This window comes from Manacus candei, unplaced genomic scaffold (assembly GCF_025592945.1).
Source record: "Manacus candei isolate 608988 ecotype Guabito, Panama unplaced genomic scaffold, ASM2559294v1 h1tg000005l, whole genome shotgun sequence".
Classification (NCBI taxonomy): domain Eukaryota; kingdom Metazoa; phylum Chordata; class Aves; order Passeriformes; family Pipridae; genus Manacus; species Manacus candei.
Window position 1 is genome coordinate 11803253 of NW_026138053.1, and position 20161 is coordinate 11823413.

The 20161-nt window shown below is 45.6% G+C and overlaps 1 protein-coding gene across 1 annotated transcript; it reads left to right on the forward strand.

The window, feature by feature from the left end:
- The first annotated feature begins 7687 nt into the window (after window positions 1-7687).
- CCN1 (cellular communication network factor 1) lies at window positions 7688-10333 on the forward strand. The gene is made up of 5 exons (XM_051804027.1): window positions 7688-7933; window positions 8034-8250; window positions 8589-8936; window positions 9072-9274; window positions 9384-10333. Exons 1-5 carry the CDS (start codon window positions 7703-7705, stop codon window positions 9681-9683), a joined length of 1299 nt encoding a protein of 432 aa, XP_051659987.1. The 5' UTR covers window positions 7688-7702; the 3' UTR covers window positions 9684-10333.
- The last annotated feature ends 9828 nt before the right edge of the window (window positions 10334-20161 follow it).

Consider the following 20161-nt stretch of genomic DNA (forward strand, 5'->3'; position numbering starts at 1 on the left):
ATTATCCTAAAGTCTGAAATCTGAGCTAATGGAGGGTTTCAGAAGCAGATTCCAAGTTAGGCAGTGAGAGAGGAGAGTAACAAACACATAGTTGCCTGTACGTGAAAGAATACAGTTGGGTGAAGTGTTAAAAGAATTAAAAGACAAAAGCAAATTTATCTGAAAGTAAAGAGCCACCAGCTAGCACCAACTTTCTTTTACAATTAATGTATCAGCTAGCTTTTAATGCTTGCTTATGCAGAAGAGCTTCTGCTTTCATCTCAACACTGATACTAGCAGTCATAATTTCTGTACAACAACAGGAAAAGAGACATTAATGCAATCACAAAAAAGTCTCTGCACCAAAGTAGTCTGCTGATAGCCCCTGCTAACCTTTTACTTCCTGAGGACACTGGTCCATGGGAAAACAGTGGGCAGCAGACAGGCTTCCTGGCTGGCTCAAAGAGATGTCCTTCTCCCCAAGGTCTAAACAAGCCACTGTGCTTCTCACTTACTGCTGCTGGATGGAGCCCATGTGATGACCCTTCCTCAGAACAGCCCACCAGTTCTTAACAGCCGGCTCCCTCCAGTTTTATTTTAGCCCCCAGCAGAGATAAGGTAAACAAAAGATTTCATTCATGTAGTTTCTTCTTTGCTCACCTAAAAAAATCACCCTCAATGAGACAAATATTTTCAGTTTGGATGCTAATTAAGTCTAGAGATGGTTCAGCACTTCTCCCTGATCACAGGCACGTAATGCTGGGACGGGCAGCTATTTGCACATTCTTGGACCATAACTCCATCTCCACAAGCATTCTTTGAGCACATACCTGATCTGCTGGCTGCCTGCAAGTCCTCCCTATGTGCAAGGATGACATCGTGTCTACTTATTTGTCTGCTATTGATTTTTTCACTGCACTGTCACAAACTAGAACCAAGAGGCACAACAACTGACGTCCAGCAGCGGAACATCCCTGGAGGAGGTTGTGGCTGGTTTTCTGGTATCACTTAGCTCATGTGTGCCATGAAATAAGCATGCACAAGAACGTGGCTAGCTGCTGCTGCAAGGCACTCACATAACACACTGGTAGGCAAAGGTAAGAGCCCAGATGGAACAGAATGGAAATGAACAGTAACGCAGAAAACACAACTAAGGTCTCACCATGTTTTAGTAAGCTTGTGTACATAGCAGAGAATGAGTAATGATTTTGGACAAAGCCAACAGGCACCTCAGGGGATTCGGAAATTAATCCTGTGACATTTCCAGCAGCTAGCCTGGAAAGTGCAGTAAGTGACAGAAAGCACTGTGTGGCAGAGCATGTTCAGCATCCTGCCAGAGCAGGCCTACTCTCCTATTTGCATGCAAAGAAAAAAAAAAATCAACACTCTTTTCTTTTTTCAAGAAAATAGCTACAAAAATATGCTATTAAAATCAAAGACTAGGCAACTCCTTTGAATGCTCTTAGATTAGTGACAGCAGACTATTTCATCAGGTCACAAACAGCGGGGAGGGAGGGAAAGCATCAGCAGGAAGGCAGAGGGTTCCCCGAGCTTTGACGCAGACTAAGCTTAAGTAAAAGTAGCTGTGATTAAAAAATATAATGAAACAAAACATCTTGGGAAAAAACAAGTTTGCCATATATTTCAAATATATGAAAATGGATACAGAAACACAGAAAAAGAAAACAAACAAATCTGAACCTACCAAGGAGAGCATATTCTGGGCAGTCGACACAGATAAAAGCAGGAGGTGGTTGTCTCCAAGGTGCAGTTAAGCTGTAGGCTAAGGCAGCAGCTGACAACCATTATGGACCACAGCCTGGAAGTGTGATTTGATCAAGGATTCCTGAGGCACAGCCCAGTTGACTGCAATCTCAGGTTCATCTGGCTCCAGTAACTCCTTAGGATCATGAGCAATTATCTTCTGAGCTTGCTCATTTTGTCTTTGCAGATGTCAGTTCACATGCATTGCTCCACTAGGAAAGCCTGCACTCTGAGGACCAAGGTTTAAAGTTAGGAAGTTTTTACTGAGGTCACTTGGGATGATTAACTCTCTGGGGTGAGATTCTCCAGGGCCTTCATCTCAATGTATTCTGGGAAAGAACTTTGTATTCCTCTGATGCTTCAGCCTCCTTCATGAAAGTCATGAGACACAGCTGTGAATTTTTTTCTAGAATTTATAAAGAGATTACAGGCTACATTTTTATCTTCTGCGAGCTCCATGACTGCATGGGATGAAAACAATAGACGTAAATAAGAAAATCCATGTGCAGCCAGGTGCTACCTAGGACCACCCGATTATTTTTATTTTGTGATATTGAGAGCCAAAGCCCATAATAGGTCTTTCCATTGCAAATTTAAGCTATAGGGATGCACTTGGTGCAAACTGCATCTTCTCTACGTAGCCTAGTGTTGAAGTAGACCTGCATGAGAGTAGGTGAACATGTGTTAAGTAATCTACCCGTCTCACTAAGGAAATGGTAGTGGCTGGTACTAAAATAAAGTTAATGTCAGACCCTTGAATGACCATGACCAAGGTATTTTGAGCCTCTGACTGGTAAGAAGGAACTAAGCAGGAGCTGGCTGTAACTGCTCCACATTTCTGCATCCGGCTTGGGGAGGGGAAGCCATGCAGTACGTACTGCCTGTCGGTGCCCAACAAGAACATGCCAACCGCGACTGTCAGCATGGATGCTTCCTGCCTCTGTTACATTGCTATGTCCCTTACATCTACGTAAGTTGCAGTTCACATGTCAAAGCAGCAAACAGCACAGATGAATACTACAACAAATTTTCCTTCTCTGTTTCCCTGCAGGGTGAGTAGGCTCACAAGTCCCCCTTGCACTTCCACACACTGGGAATCTCTACAACACCTTGACAGCAGCCAGAGGAAAGTACAGCACACCTACAAAACACAGTGCCTCTCAGTGCACAAATACTGCCAAGCAAAACCCCCAAATATTAGAAACCACAGGCAAGGCACAGACTGTACAAAAACTGACAGGCATGAGCATAGCTGAAGGGAGGGCAGCAGGGAAGAGGAAGAAAACAAATAGGAAATGCCATACTCAAAAGAATTCAGCATAAACTCTGAGCAAATCAAAGCAAGGAAAAACTTCTGAACCCACTTGAATTTTAGCTGCCGAAGCCTTCTGGCTACTTGGCTGCTCTGCCTGTGCATTGCTATGCTTAATTTGTCCCACTGGATTTGCACCTCCTGTGAGTGACTGAGAGGAGCCATTGACTCTGGGAGGACTGATTTAGTGCAGCAGGAACCAGTGGCCTGGCAGGGGCGGCGGGAGAGGCCCAGCCCAAGGTAGGTAAACACTGTTGTGGTTTAACCCAGCAGGCAGCTAAACACCACAGAGACACTCACTGACTGCCCCTTCCCTCCTCCTGCAACGGGATAGGGGAGAGAACTGGGAAAAAAAATAAAATTCATGGGTTTAGATAAAGGCAGTTTAATAGAACAGGAAAGGAAGGAGGAATAATAACAACAACAACAATAATAACAACAATAAGCATAAGAACTATAATCATAAACAACAATAACAACAATAATAATAAATGATAAAATAATTGGAACATACAACACAAGTGATGCCCAATGCAATTTCCTACCACCCACTGACCGGTGTCCAGACAGTTCTGGAGAGCTGGCCCCTGGCCAGCTTCTCCCTAGTTTGTATACTAAGTGTCATATGATATGGAGTATCCCTTTGTCCAGTTGGGATCAGCTGTCCCATCTGTGTCCTCTCCCAGCTTCTTGTGCTCCCCAGCCTACTCGTTGGTGCGGTGATGTGGGGAGCTGAAAAGTCCTCAACTTAGTGTAAGCAGTGCTCAGCAACAACTAAAACATCAGTGTGCTATTAACACTACTCTCATCCTAAATTCAAAACACAGCACTGTACCACCTACTAGGAAGAAAATTAACTTTATCACAGACAAAACCAGGACACACTAGAAGAGGGAAGGACACAGGGAAAAGATTGGAGCAGGGAAAAAGAGAAGAAAGAGTAGGAGAGATGGAAGAAGCACACAGCAATAGATGGCAAAGGAAAAAGAGAATGAGAAAGAGGAAATTAAACACAGTACAAAAAAGGGCTGGACACTGGATTTAGTAAAATCTTTCTCCAGAATCCACACGGTTGTAAACCTCTGATGTGCTCCGGTTTGGTGCTGGATACTTACTGTCAGTGGGAGCACCAGCACCCGGAGGAGCCTCTGTCCCACATAGCTTTTCATGCTGCTCCAAGGTTCCTATGCACAGCCGGGAAAAAACGATGCTAGGTGGAGGGAAATTAAACCAGTTATTTTTTCTTGATTTATTTCTCTGGAAAGTCTCTTCCCTGGAGAGACACAGGCCTGTGAAAATAACAGGATATACTCAGTAAATCTGAAATACCTGCTATGTAAGCCAACAGTTTCAAATTCCTGCTTTGCATTAGCTGAGCTCCCAGCAACTGCCTATAGCACAAATTGAGAAGCCAGTAAAATACTCTCTGTGACATGAAACAGGGAGTATTTCCCAGTTTATTTAGAACAACAAAAGTCTGGAACAGTACATTAAACTGAACAAAATCTAAAAAAGGAAGATATCCCAAACTTTTTCCTGTTTCCTGATATACGTCCAGGAGAAGTAGACATAAGTGTACCCCATGATGTTTACCCTCCACAGCTTGGAGGGTAAACACTGGGTCATGGTTTGTGACAGGGAAACGTGTGCAGGGAAAGGGTCACAGTCTAACCTGAACTCCAAAGAAACTCAACCCATCTCAAGTGTTGACAACTACTTGAAATTCAGGACAGGTTTGTTAAAAGGTGCTTCAAAGCTTTCGAAGTGACCTTTTCTTGAGCAAATGTAGGTTCAGTTACAGTTTCCCATCAAAGTTGTGTGAATGTGTGGTAAGACATGAAACCAACTGAGAAAAGGCGCTATTCATTGACTTTTCCTGTGGCATTTGCTGAATGTTGTGAAAGCCATAGATCAAAGCAAAGCGCTCGGTGCGTGTCCTTAAATTAGATGTAATTAAATAAACAAGTGTTTGCATAAATCCCTGAAAAGCAAAACTGGCCAATTTAACCATGCAATGATGTCTTAGCTTCTTCTTTTTCAAAATTTTTGAAATTAATCAAGGTGTTTTTTCATTAATCAAGGTGTGTTGAATCACGAATTTGTTCCTCCTGATCATAATGCTGCTGTGTAAAGAGTCATCCAGGGAAAAAAGTACCAGCCAGATTCCCCATCTAAAAACCACTTTAGGGTTTTAAAACTAAAGTACCACAGGAAAACCCATACACTTGTGAAACCAAGGGAAGACCACTGGAGTGGATAGCTTGGAGTCTGGAAATGGGACTGTCCTACTCCTCATCACCAGCTGGGGCTCAGCTAAATATGTGGAGATGGAAAGTTGTTACTGCCATTACTGGCAGCCATCAAAGCTTGCTGGTGGTCTCTCTTGAATTCTTGCTGGACACATTAAATAGTTCCTGTCATCAGAAATGGTGCTACGTGGCACACATTGGCAGTCTACAGAGAGAGCTGCATGCAACTAAAGACTGGTTTTCCCTTTCAGCAATTGTCCTTTCTGGTCGAATTTTGAGGCATACAAGTGATGAAGAAAAACACTGATGCCTTCTGAAGCATATGTGTTCTGGGCAAAGAGCGCTCAGAGCTTCCGTCCCATCACCTTTCCCCACTCCCTAAAACACCGCAAAGTAAAACGTCAATCCAATTTACCGGAATGAAAAGAAAATCTTTAAGAGAATAAATTGGGGAGGGAGGGAAAACTCTACAGTTAGGACCCTCTATCAAGACTGGCCTAGGCAGGGGCCTGGCCACTGCCGGGAAGAAGGACAGCACTGCTGAGGACACGAGCCCTTCACAGGCAGTGCAGGACATCCCTGAGGAGGAGTTCGGGGGCGGGCTCCCCAGCCCGGTTGGCAGCGGCATCGGTGTCCCCTGCGACGGGGACGCCCATCGCACCGCCCCGTCCCCGGGGTCACGGCATCCCCCTGCGGGGAGAGGCTGCCCCATCCTGCAGCGCCCATCCCATGCCGTCCCATCCCACACAGTCCGGTCCTGCCCCGGGACCCCGTGCTGCCCACGGAGCTCGGCGCTGCCTGCGGGTTTGGGGAGCCGAGCCGGGCTGTCCCCCCGGGCCGCTCCCCCCGGGGCTGGGCCAGCGACAGGTGCGCGATGGAGAGGCGAGACCTCCCGGTGCCCGCGGGGGCACCGCAGGGCTTCCGGTGCGGACAAACAACAAGGACTCTCCTTTCTGCGGCCCCAGCAGGGCCCGACAAGGTGCCTCATCGTTCCCGCTGGTGTGGGAACACCCAGGGAACAGCACACGGGCCCGCGGCCCCGGGAGCGGCACTTACCGGAGCCCTACGCACCGTCCCCACGAAACGGTCCTTTCTGTCATCCTTTCGGCCGCCGGGCAGGCGACGAGACGTCCGGGCTCGGCTCCTCCGAGCGGCGGGGCTGCGGCTGCCTCCCCTCCCCGGCTGCCCGTCCCGGGCAGGCGGCACGCAGGGACACCCGCTGTATGGGAATGCCGCAGCCAGGTTAATCACATCCCTCCTCTCCGCATCTCTCCTTTCTCACTGTCCCCCTCGCCCCCTCCCCCTCCACTTTTCATGGGCTTTGGAGGGGTTTTTGCAAGCTTTCTCCTCTCCTTTGAATCCGCTTCTCCACCTTCCAGCCTTGAAGGCACAAGAAAAACCCCAAACTTGTGTTGGGAACAATAATCTCATTTGCAAAGAAAAATCCCTGGAATGGGGATTCATTGTAACGCCTTTGGGCAGCAGACCCAACTTCTGAGCTATTTCAATAAAGAAGTGAACTGCAGTAGAACACCAGTTGGCTCCTCCAGCAAAGTTCTCCTAAATCATGATAGACAGATTGCGTGAAAAACAGGAATTCCAAAGAATTTCCTGCCCTGGGAACAGAAGTTAAGGCTATATTTAACAACATCTGAAGCTGTCAAGAATGCTTTGTGGTTGGATAACAGAGCAGAAAAATGTGAAAAATGCAGGCTACTGCTATACCAAATATGGAAATATTGTTACGTCTGGGGTCTAAATCCCATCTGGAAATACTTACAGCCAGGAAAAGAAAAGACGCCACAACAGAAGCTAAATCTCTCCTCCCCACCCCCAAATATTAAACTTCAACGAGGCAATACTATTCCAGGGCACCCAACTTGAGTGAGGGACACTGAGGCCGGAGATACACAGGTTGACGGGAGGGAGGATGTTCGCCGCGTGGCCATCCCGTTCCCGGTCTGGAAACCGGGCCTCTCGGTGCCGCTGGGCACAGCCAGGCTCTCGGGGTCTGCCGTACGGGGAAGGGTTGTGACTGTCCCTCGCATGGCAGCAGCGCCTGGGCCCGAGCCCCGGTGACCCCCCGGGCAGTGTGATCCGGAGGGGCAGCGCCGCGGGCGCCCGGGGCGGGCAGGGCAGCTCCGCTGTCCCGTAGGTGTCCGGGCGCCGCCGGCACAGCCCCGAGCGCGGACAGCGCCTCCCGTTACCACCTTCGCGTTCGCGGGGACCCTCCGCGTCCGCGGGACGGGGAGCGGCCTCGGCGGCCCCCCGCGCTGTGTCCCGGCCGGCCGGGTCCAGGGGCGGAGGGACCCCCCGCGGCAGCGCCGCCGCCTTGGCCGCGGTGCCGGAGCCGGGGCGGGGCGGGGCGGCCGCGGCGCGCGCCAGCCACATTCCTGGGATGCCGCGAGCGCTGGACGCGGCCGCGGCCCGGAACGCGCGACGTCAGCGCCGCGGCGCACGCGGCGGCCCCGCGCCCCATATAAGGCGGCGGCGCCCGGAGCCGCCTCAGACCGCGCCGGCCGCGCTCCCGCTCCGCGCTCACACGGGCTCCGCTGCACCGGCGCTGGACATGGGCTCCGCGGGCACCCGCCCCGCTCTGGCGGCCGCTCTCCTCTGCCTGGCCCGCCTGGTAAGTGCCGCGGCTCTTCCCGCGGCCGGGGAGGGGGAGGCGGGTCGGGTGTCCCCGCTGCGCTGCCGGCGCTCACCGTGCGCTCCGCTCCGCTCCGCAGGCTCTGGGCTCGCCCTGCCCCGCCGTGTGCCAGTGCCCGGCGGCCGCGCCGCAGTGCGCCCCCGGCGTGGGGCTGGTGCCGGACGGCTGCGGCTGCTGCAAGGTCTGCGCCAAGCAGCTGAACGAGGACTGCAGCCGATCGCAGCCCTGCGACCACACCAAGGGGCTGGAGTGCAACTTCGGGGCCAGCCCCGCCGCCCTGAAGGGCATCTGCAGAGGTAAGCGGCGACCCCGCTCCCCCGGGACGGACCCCGCGTCCCGCACTGCCGGGATTCGGTAATTTCGAGCCCATGTATGGTTATGCTTTGTTGTCGGTAGCTTGGCAGAAAGGCACATGACTTCAGCAGTCTGGAATGCGATTCAGTATGTCTGGGCTCCGCTAAACGCACATAAGGAAAAGTGATTCCTGACTAAGTTATTGTTCTGGCCCCGCGTCCCCGGGGGGTTGTAGGGAGCTCCGCTGTACACTGAGTTTAACAGACCAGCAAATACCTGCGCTTAAACCAGCGATTCCCGCCGCTGATTCTCTTCTTTCCCTCCCTGTTGATCTCTGCAGCACAGTCCGAGGGAAGACCGTGTGAATATAACTCCAAAATCTACCAGAACGGGGAGAGCTTCCAGCCGAACTGTAAACACCAGTGTACGTGCATAGATGGAGCTGTGGGCTGCATCCCGCTCTGCCCGCAGGAGCTCTCTCTTCCCAACCTGGGCTGCCCCAGCCCCAGGCTGGTCAAAGTGCCCGGGCAGTGCTGCGAGGAGTGGGTCTGTGACGAAAGCAAGGATGCGCTGGAAGAGCTGGAAGGCTTCTTCAGCAAAGAGTTTGGTCCGGATGATTCCGAAGGCGAACTAACCAGGAACAACGAGCTAATTGCCATTGTGAAGGGAGGCCTGAAAATGTTACCTGGTGAGTGTGAGTTTATCTGCGTGACATTAAGGGGAGGAGGCCAGAGAGTGGCTATATGACTCCTTAGACCCCAATGGAAAGAAAGAAACACAGTGAGAGAATATATTTAGGCTAAGCCCTCCTTTTCTTTTCCAGTTTTTGGATCCGAGCCACAAAGCCGAGCTTTTGAGAATCCCAAATGCATTGTACAAACAACTTCTTGGTCCCAATGCTCAAAGACATGTGGAACTGGCATCTCCACAAGGGTGACCAATGACAATGCTGACTGCAAGCTCATCAAAGAGACCAGGATATGTGAAGTGAGGCCATGTGGCCAGCCTAGCTATGCCTCCCTAAAGGTAAATACAGACTCTTCTGGTGTTCCTTTTCTTTCTAAGCTGCTTCGGGTAGGGGGTAAAGGCTGGAGAAGAATCTCCTGCTAATAATGTTATTGCCTTTACTTTACAGAAGGGAAAAAAATGTACCAAGACTAGGAAGTCCCCATCCCCAGTGAAGTTTACTTACGCCGGATGTTCCAGTGTGAAGAAGTACCGCCCCAAGTACTGTGGCTCCTGCGTGGATGGCAGGTGCTGTACACCCCAGCAGACCAGGACTGTCAAGGTCAGGTTCCGCTGCGATGATGGGGAAACCTTCACCAAGAGTGTCATGATGATCCAGTCCTGCCGATGCAACTACAACTGTCCACATGCAAATGAGGCTTATCCCTTCTACAGACTAGTCAATGACATCCATAAATTTAGGGACTAAGTTGTGTTGGGGGTGGGATGCAAAACAGAATTTTGAAGTAACCAGCCATGGGAGAAAGGACCTCTGATGGAAATGGTGCCTTGCCCATTTGAGGGCAACATTGAGATGTTACAGGAGTGCACTGTGCAACTGGACACTAATGCAACAGAGATTTAAGCATACTTAAAGCTTCATAGTACTGGAGCAATTTTACTGCTTCTTTTTGGAGCACCTTATCTAATTATATACTGTTTTCTGTTTGTAAGTGATCAGATAAATGTTTCGTTCCGGTTATGAAAACTTTACTATTCTGTTCAATTTAACACTATGCTTCTCTCCATCCCTCCAATCTTCTCCCATCCTTTCCCAACCAAGTTGGAAGTTACATTCCTTCCTGAGGTGGGCACTTGTGGGGTGTTCACAATGGCAGCTATTATGTACCAACTGTAGTTTAATGGCAAACAGAAATCAGTTGTTTTAAAGCTGAGTATTTTATTTATCAACCTGTAGCTTTTGTTTTGTTTTTCTTTTTTTCTTTTTTTTTTTTTTTTTTTACCCCTTCCAGCCCCTGTAATACTGGAATAAGTTGTAAATGATTTTAATTTTATATTCGATGAATTAAAAGAATTTATTTATGGAATTAATCATTTAATAAAGAAATATTTACCTAACTACTCTTAGTAGAGCATTCTGACAGGCAACAGGCTTAACATACAGCAAATGCAAGAGGCTTCTTAGATACTGTGAAAGTTAAAACAAGCTCTACTGCAGATGCAGCAATGGACTAGAAAGCAGAGTCTAATTCTTTGGGTAAATGATGTTTTGAAGTGGTGTCCACAGTCTGCACCCCCACACTCTAGAAAGTATATACAGAAAGAGCTTCTTGGCATTGAAAGCAAATCTTTGATAGACTGAAATGTTAATTAGACTGTCAGATTATTCAAACTGTCCTGGAATGTGCAACATAAGGTACTTCATTAGAATGCAGTGCATGCATGGTGATGTTGAACATTGGGCAAGTCTCTGCTTTTTGGTGGCTGCTTTTTGCAAATTAATACATTTCTGCAGCAGAAGAATGCTTCCTACAGTCTGCAGGAGGTAGTTTGCTTTCACTAAATTCAAATTAAATGAGCTTGAAGCAATGACTTTTGTTAATCCTAATAACCCAGTGATGAAAAGTAAACATACTGTTAACAGGAGAAGAATGTGAGGAATTTCGAGTACTTGTCCAATAGACTAAAAGGCAAAGCAGCCACTCTTTTCTCTTCCTCACTTCTCCTTCCCACTTTTTAAATACACAATTACACTTTACTCTGTGGGACACAGATGACATTTGGCTAACCGAGGGAGTTGTAAGAGAGCTCGCTGGCACGCGGCAAGAAAATGACATTTAAAAAAACCAAACTAGAGCAGGACCTCAGAAAGCAGCAAACATTTGTACTCTTCTGGTTAGCCTGAAGCTGTGCCACAGATAAGAGTGAAAGGAAACCTGCAACAGGGTATTTTTTTTCTTCTTGCGTGAGTATTTTTCTGGCAAAATATTCTCCCAGTCTTTAGTGAGAAAAATACTGCTCATAAAATACAGAGACTGATTTTGAGGTTTTAGAATTGTGAAGGGGTGTCATCCAGTGTCATTAGTTAAAAGCAGAATTGGTCAAGGGTCACCTTTTTATTAATTAGACAAATATCTCAATCAAATAAATAGCCAAGTATCTCAGAGGCTCATCTCTGGCAGCTAATGCTTTGCCTGAGAAATTACAGCCCTCCCTCTCTGCTCAGTCAAGTTCTCTCCCGGAAGGCATTCAAAACTTGAGCTGTTTCGGAATTCACCACCTGGCCACCAGTCTCAGCTGTAACTAAACTTGTCTGTACAGTATTTGTTGACAGTAAAAGTGTGAAATGCAGGGAAGCACTTTTGTTTGGCTTCTACTTAGATCTGGCACTGAACACTTCACTACACTGGGTGCTCACTGAGAAACCATCAGGTTTCCAAACTGGGTTATTAAATGGACAGAGGAAGAGGAACACACTGCTCCCAGACACCCAGCAGCTGCAGGCGCATTCCTCGCCATCCCCACTGTCACTTACACTCGAATGACATCCATCTTCACACCAACGTAAGTAACAGTTCCCCAAAAAATCACATTTGCCTGTAACTATCCTGTACACATAGACCATACGCCTGTAACACACACACCATATACAAACAAAAGCGGCCCTTCCAACTCCTGCCTCAAGTGTGGCTCTAGCCTGGCCCTGGGTTTTACAACCTGCACTTTGGTTTTTCCATGTTTCCTCATGTAGAGGGGTGGTTCTGTAATCTGCTCACTATAAAAATATACTGTTGGGAGAATAAGGGCTGCAGGAGCAGATCACATAAACATAAGTTAAATATACTAAGTGAAATTATTGTGATATAAAGAGAGGAAATGAATCCCACTAAAAAGAACTGCAAGTCTTCCAAAGCTGGGCTGTCACACTAATTCATCACCATCCATATAGTCTTCTCTTCTTTTTTTGCATTTCACAATTACATGACAAAACTACTTTTACAACAGTGTCATTTTTTTGTGTCTTTGCACTTGCTTTGAAATCTTTATATCCTCTGTTGTTCTAGCAGAAAAAAAAAACCTAAATAGCAGGTGTGGCAATACAAAGGATAAAAGCACAGACACCATTAAGTGCATCAGCAGGGCTTTTAGGTAAGGTAATGAGCACAACTATAATCTTATTTCTTGTCAAAAACTAAAATATCAACACCTTTCTTCAAGAGGAATACTAGAAGATGAGGAGTTAGGAACACAATAAGTAATGTACAGGACAAGAAGCTGTACATTTGCAGCAAATTTCAGTGCCAGACCATACAGCTATTCAAATCCTGAAATTAAAGCCACCAGCACTCCTGCGTGGAGCCTCCCGGTGCCGGGCAGAGCCGAGAGAGTCCAGACACCCCAGGAAGGAGAGCAGCACTGTCCATTCCGCAGCAGCCCAGCTCCAGCCATCCCCCCTCTCCCTTCTGTCTGCCCCGGGTCCTTCGGCTGCTCCTTTCCCAGCCGCTGGGACTGTCAGCGCCGCACCGGGCATGGGGCACTCGGCCGAATCAGGTGCTGCCGCCACAAGGAGCGTTTGTCACACTACAGGTTTAGGATCGAAGGAATGTTTAGCCTTGTATTCCACGCACTTACTTACAAGGGTTTGATGCTGGTAACTCCTATAACATCAGGGTTGCACATAAAATCTTCCCTACTAATAAAGGCAACCCAGTGAAGACAAAGTTTCAGCCTCCTTAAGTGCTCCATGACAGGAAACAAAACAAAAGCTGGAATACACAGACACCAGACTTCCATGATTACATTAAATCCTCTCGTGAGATGCTGCCAGCTCCCTCTCCTGAAGCAGCAACAGGTGAAGGAAGAGCTGACATCGTACTGATAGTGGGACGACTGAGCTACTACTGAACCCTTGCTGAGCCGTGAGAATCTCTGTACTCCACAAATCAACTCCCACAGAGCCCACGGCAGAGCAGCCCCACTGGGCTGCCTGACCCTCTAGGGGACACCGGCTGGGAACAGCCACATCTCCCCGCTACAGGTGGGCAGCCAGTGGGCTATGCAGGAAAAGGCAGAGACACTGGATCAGTGGGATTGCTGCAGCAGGATTTCCAGTCCACTGAAAGTGCATGAGTCCCTCAGAGATCTTGAGGACTGAAACAAAAGAGTTCGCAGTGGGCAGTCATTCAGGGTTGGAAGTCAAACCTACGCACCTACACAGAAGCAGTTAAATGTGTCACAGCAGTCTTGCTCTTGCCAGATGCTTGCCCTTCTGAGCTGATCCTGCAGAAACCCATGTGCACAATTTAGTTTACTTGTGCAATCGGCGGAACTATTTCCACACAGGGCTCCGAGTGCTCAACACACAGCAAGGAAAGACTGTGTTGTTCTACCAGCTGCTCTGTCTCAAGCCAGTTTTTTTCACGTAGACATGTTCCTGTTTTCACCTTCACAGTTTTTTTCTCCATGTTACATAGCCACAAATAAAACAGCACATAGAAACACGGAGGTGTCACAGTGAAAGCAGTAACATACAACTAGCTTTGAAGATACCTATTAAATGCATTGCAACTCATGAACAACTGAACTGCATTGAACTGCAGTGAGACTTGATGTCTAGAAAATATAAATCCTGTAAAAAAAGACTCCAACCAACAAAATGACACAATAAGCATCTGTCTATTATCCTATAAAGACCAAACACTAAGAAATTGAATAGATGGCATCCACTATGCTATGATTTTCCCTCCACATATAAACTACAGAGCTATGACTTATGTGTACACCATTTATATTGGAGAAGATCCTGAAAGACCCCAAGGCACCAGTCACATAAGCAACTTCGTCTGTCTTGAAGTACAATCACTTACAGGATGGAATGTAGCAACCGTCCAGGAGGGAAAGATTACACAGTATTTTGTAGGTTTTCATTCACTAGACAGAAAAAATTCAAAGGTAGGGTACACAGATTTGCCCAGATGGGAATCCAACTGGGACATGAATGTTAACAACTTTACCTCAGCAGTGTAGCTCAGCACACTGAACAATGAACATAAGATCAAAAGAAGCCCAGCGTATCAGCCAAGTCAAAGACACCAGTTTTTCTGAAGCTACTTATTTCCTTCAGCATCTCAAACTAACCAGGTTAGATCCTAATTAGTTAATTAACTAATTACTGACAAAACGAATTAATCATTAGCTAATTAACGGACAAAATCACACATCAAGATGTCATGGCTGTAAAACCAGCAAGTTTATTAACAAGAAAGAGGAAAATATATTTTTCTCTACAGAAGTAGATACTTGTGCTGTAGTGGAACATTCCCACTAAAACCAATATGAATGCCCAAGCACAGCTGAAAATAGAGGCTCAGAAAAAAGGTCAACAAAGAGATATCACTCAAACTTTAGATCACAGAATCATAGAATATGCTGAGTTGGAAGGGACCCATCAGGTTCAACTCCTACCCTGTGCAGGACACCCTAAAAATCACACCATGTGCCTGAGAGTAATGTCCAAACACTTCTTGAACCCCAGACAGGCTTAGTGCTGTGACCACTTCCCTGGGGAGCCTGTTCCAGTACTCAACCACTCTCTGGGTGAAAAATCCTTTTCCTAATATCCAACCTAAACCTCCCCTGACACAGCACCATGCAGTTTCCTTGAGTCCTGTCTCAGGTCATGAGAGTGAAGAGATCAGTGCCTGCCCCTCTGCTTCATCTTTTGAGGATGATGGAGACCGCAATGAGATCTCCCCTGTTTCCTCTTCTCCAGGCTGCACAGACCAAATGACCTCAGCCACACTTCATATGGCTTCCCCTCCAAACCCTTCCCCATCCCTGTGGCCCTCCTTTGGATGCTCTCTAATAGCTTAATGTCTTTTTTAAATTGTGGTGCCCAAAACTGCACACAGGACTCAAGGTGAGGCCGCTCCAGTGCAGAGCAGAGCAGGACAATCACTTCCCTTGATCAGCTGGGGATACTGTGCCTGATGTCCCCTGGGACACAGTTGGCCCTCCTGGCTGTGTGGAAGTGATGGGGACTTCTTGGCAAGTCCATTCTTTTTCATTAATATCTATACCTCAACTTAATTTTTACCTCACTTGAGCACAGTTCTACTCCCTATTGGAACTCTTGGCAAAACAGACAAATTCTGGAGCTACAATACAGTTCCAGTAGAGAACCTGGAAGCAAGGAGTGGAAAGGCAACAGCAGCTTTCATAGTTGTTTCTTCCTCCTTGTTGAGGCAGAACAAGCATGATCGGAAGAAAGTGGCAATGTGATTTTAAAAACACTTTTGCTTTTCCACCAGCTGGAATGATGCAGGAACCAGCCAGCTCCCAGTGTGGTCATTTATTCTCTAAAAGACTCCCTCTCTCCCTTCCCATTTTTTATCCCTCCTTCTTTGGCAGATTATTTTGAACTCATTCTGATTTGTCATGCAACCACACGAACAGCTGTACTGATGCAGCTGATGCAAAAAGAAGCCGCATGCAAATGGATTAGATAAATACAAGGACTCCTGTGCCAGTTAAAAAACCCATAAATTAAATCCACTGTTTCTATCACTAGTTCACAAAGACTTCTCCTTGCCCCAAAGGTAGGCAAGGCTCTAGTGGCTTCCCATATTTTATCACTCTTGATTTTCCCTGTCAAAAAGCCTACTATATTAAGATAGCCTTGAAATGCTTTTCTCAGGAGAAGTTAGCAGTGGTGAAATCAGGGCAAGCCAGGGTAACTTTGCTTCCAAAGCAACAACAGAAAAGCTACAATGCACAGGGCCATTGAGGGAAAGAAGTTCTCACAATAAAAGCATCATTAGAGCTAAGTCACTGTACCATGGGTCACTGAGACCCACTGGGGCACAGTGGGAAGACATTTCTATTATCAAATAACAGACAGACAGACAGCAAAACAACTGTCCCTGTTTTTTCCTGCTTTTACATGTCATCTGCAATTTCCCTTTCAGTTTCAGTATTTATTTTGAGTTGTTTTTGCTGCCATTTCTTGTCTTGCATACATGTGACCTCTTTCCATTTCACCACAGACTCCCAGCAAATAAAACCATATGCACTGCCATAGCAACATTTTAACACAAACACAGGGTAATCTTTGTTCACTGAAGTACACAGTACAGTTTTTTTTCCTCTTATTAACAGAACCTGCATCTGCATACAGTTTAACTGAATGTCATAGCAACTACATAAACACAAATTCAAGATATTTTTTCCTTTGGAGAGAGGAAGAATAAATGTTTTCAGGAAAAGAGCGTGGGACTTAAGAAAGCAGAACGAAAAGTCTGTGACCAAATAGGGCCTGAACTTACTTCATCACAGCTGTATATTTACCCCTGGAAAGTCTCCTCTTGCACAGTATTATACATTCTCAGCTCCTATAGATGTCAATAGAGAACAGCCATATCTGGAGGGCAAGGACTGATGATACAACACATAGCTGGGACTTCCTATCAGCACTACCATGAACTTAGAAATCTATGTACTGTTTTAGAATACATGTTCTGCACTGTAAACAGTTTTACCCCTAATGCAGAGTAAAACTGCACTGTTGACTGGAGTAACAAAAGCTGGTCCTGCCTGCCTTTAAGGACTGCTGCCAGCCACACATTCGGCGGCATGGCCCTCTTTTCCTCTATGGATCAACAATTCCTAATGCCAAGATAAATGCAGTAAAACTTAGAATTCAGATGCATTCATTCAAAACTTTGCTGTTACACTGACAGGGGGTAGAACGTTGTTTATCCATGACAACTCAATAACTTATGCCTCATACCCCAGGAAGTTATACAAAAAAGGAAAACAACCAAGTTCCCTCCTATGGCTGACTCAGTCCTACCTCCCAGCTATTGCTGTGTGCTTAGTTATGCTCTATTTTTGTCCTTTAAGGTTTGTGAAAGGGATGACTTCATTAAGCTTTTGATTTTTTTAAGTAGTGTGTTCATTCAAGACAAGAGCCTTTACTCTTTGGAAGCTGATGGTCCTTCAGCTCAAGTATGCTGGGTTCAGAGTTTGAAAATTGAAAAGTCTAAACATTAAAAGAAATGCTGTAACAACCTACACACAAACAGCTTGTTCCTTCTGTGACAAGTACTTTACAGAGGAAAATAAATGAGTAAGCATAGTAGGCATAAAATCAAACACTCAACGCAAGCTGGTGTTGAATGATGCAGATTAAAACAACATCACACAGTTTTCATTCACAGACATGATCTGTTCTGAATCAAGGCAGAGTCCTGTAGGGATCCTTTTATGATTACAATAGTATGTTTTCAAAACGGACAGAACTGAAGTCTTCCAGACAGCCTTGGCTCCATGCATTACATTTCTAGTGCTTGACCAGAAATTTAAAAATACAGAAGATGCTTTTTCTCTCTTCAGCTTATTACAAGGTGCTTGTTCCATGTTAAGTCACTCAGAAAGAAATTAAAAACTTTCCTAAATGCCTATGAAAGTGTTAAAAAACATCTGCCTAGCCAAAGGGTGCATAAACCTTGATTTAATCAGTAACATTATTATTATTATGAACTAACCACTGTTGAAGTCCCTATAACAGTGCTGTTGCTGTGTTTTTTGATTCCTCATTATAAAGAAAAATTGAAAAAGCTTAGGAAAACTGAATAAAATATTTGAATTGCATCTGGGTTTGTATTTGATGAATCATCACTGTTCAAACTAGTGTAACTGTAAAAACAGGTAAGTAGTAACCTAGGAATGAACGGCAAATGCTACCAAGGCTCTCAATTTGATTGAACTCTGAAAGACGATTCTTAGCTCTGTCTGGGAAGTTTCAGTTCTAGTAACCACCACAGGAATGTTCCTTAATCATTTTTTAAAGCCTTCTTTAAGGTAGAGAAGGAGCTAAATCTGAAGGATAGATTAACAACATCTTCATTTAAAAATGAATTAAACTGTGTTTTGACTCATAAGGTAGCTTAAACTAGATTTATATAAGAAAAAAACCCCAGAGGCAAACCCTTTCGTACAATTCATGAAAACCCCCAAGAGCATAGGAAAGTAATGGGAATTACAAATCTGCGTTCCTCAGCCAAAGACTAATCACACGCACATGCAGATCAACACTAACATTTGCAGCACTCTCCTTACTGTGCTATGAATCCAACAGAAATGCCATGCCTTTACTCCAGATGAAACATTTTCTAGCAAATGAACTGTGGCAGTTTCGCTGTTCTGCTCTTTTATTGGTATTACTATGAATGAGTTCAAGACTGGTTTAAAGTAATTTGTGGCTACCAAGTCACTGTGCAGCAATCACTGATTAGGAAAAGCTTATTCACTTTCATTCAACTGAAAAAATATGAAAGCAGCACCTATAGCTAGGAATTCTAGTCCTTTATAAAGGGTTAAAAAAACAAACATTGAAACAAGAGGTGGGCAGAGGACCAACAATGAGTAAAAAGGAAAACAGAGCACAGGTGGCTACTGCTAGGCAAGAAGAAAAACTTCCCTGTTTTACCAGGGTTTGCAAAACACACAAGGAAAGGACACGTGACACCACTGAGAGAGAAAGTAGTATGTGACTGCAAAGGTCTGACAGTCTGTCCAAACTCAGTAGTGAGATGTCATGGTGAGATGTCATGGTGAACAAAAGGAAAAACCCCCAAATTTCTAAAACTCTGAACATCCCCAAAATCCTCTCCATGCAGCAACATGACTGGTGAGGACCTAGCATCCTGGGGTCCTGAAGCCTAGACAGAGCCTGGAAGCTGTATTGCTCCCTCAGCCCTCCCCTGTATTGCTCCCACAGCCTCCTGTTACCTCCACAAGTTCCTTCACTACTTTCTGCTGTATTTCTACCTACTATGTCAGCACTGGCAGGAAGAACGCTTACAACTGAAATATCATCATCATGGCAATTGAACATGCACCCAGGACACCAACTTTTGTCACAGATGGTGCCAGTCTCAAGCAGGAGACAGAGACTGGGGTAATAATACAGGCAGCAACAACCTCATAGAGCTGTTCAGAGAGGGATCGTATCCTGAAGACTTTACAAACATTGACCTGGTTAGACCCTTGCACACTAACTCCAACACTGATGCTGAGTCATGAGAATGCCCTGGTGCAAGTGGGTATGGGGGCTCACTTGTCCTGCATCACTTGCAACAGACCCCACAGGCAGGGGGGACTTGGATGCAGGGATATGTGGTCTGTGATCTAGAAATCTTCCCAGAAGTTAACCACAAACTTCTATTGTCAGCAGATGATAAAGTACAGGGTTTTTTTTTTTTTTCTTTACAATTTATTTGTTTTAAAGTAGATAAATGGAGTTGATATGCCAGTAAGTATTTACAATACCTAACTTCAGTAGGTATACTAGGAACATGAGATGCAGAACACTAACATTCTTTAGAAGTGCAGTATATTTGCATCAGTGCCACTCTATGCATCCAATTCTGTTGATTTTAAACCCCACGCTAATGTAGAAGATCCGGGTAGAAGATTAAACATACAGCAACAAGCCACCCTGAAAACACCTGTCCATTAACATATTGAACAAGAATGAACCAAGTAAGACAAAAAAAGTATTGCACCAAAGCACCCAAAATGTCACCATAAAAGACTAAAGTCAAAAGTAACAAAAGACCCTTTTCAGGGTCTATGTCTAATGAAACATCAATTTCATTAGAATTAGATTTCATTTTTCTTCAGTAAGTTCAAGCATTAAGACCCAAATCCACATAAAATACAAATATGTGGTCAGATATTTAAACCTGGAAGTTAGACACTGAGCTTGATAGAAGAAAATGAAAAAAATGAAAAACAATTGAAGGCTGCAATTAAATAAGAATAAAATTTTTTTTCTGGAACCAGCAATTCCCCATCTCTTTATTTACATCCCTAAATATGCATTACTAAATCCAAAAATAGGCAGGCACTTTAGCGAAGAAAGTTAAACCAAACCTCTAGGAA

Excerpts from the sequence above, each read along its gene's own strand:
- CCN1 (XM_051804027.1), top strand. The coding sequence starts at position 7,703 with ATGCCGCGAGCGCTGGACGCGGCCGCGGCCCGGAACGCGCGACGTCAG. Across the intron at positions 7,934-8,033 it reads TCCTCTGCCTGGCCCGCCTG|GCTCTGGGCTCGCCCTGCCC; the intron begins GTAAGTGCCGCG and ends TCCGCTCCGCAG. Across the intron at positions 8,937-9,071 it reads AGGCCTGAAAATGTTACCTG|TTTTTGGATCCGAGCCACAA; the intron begins GTGAGTGTGAGT and ends TTTCTTTTCCAG.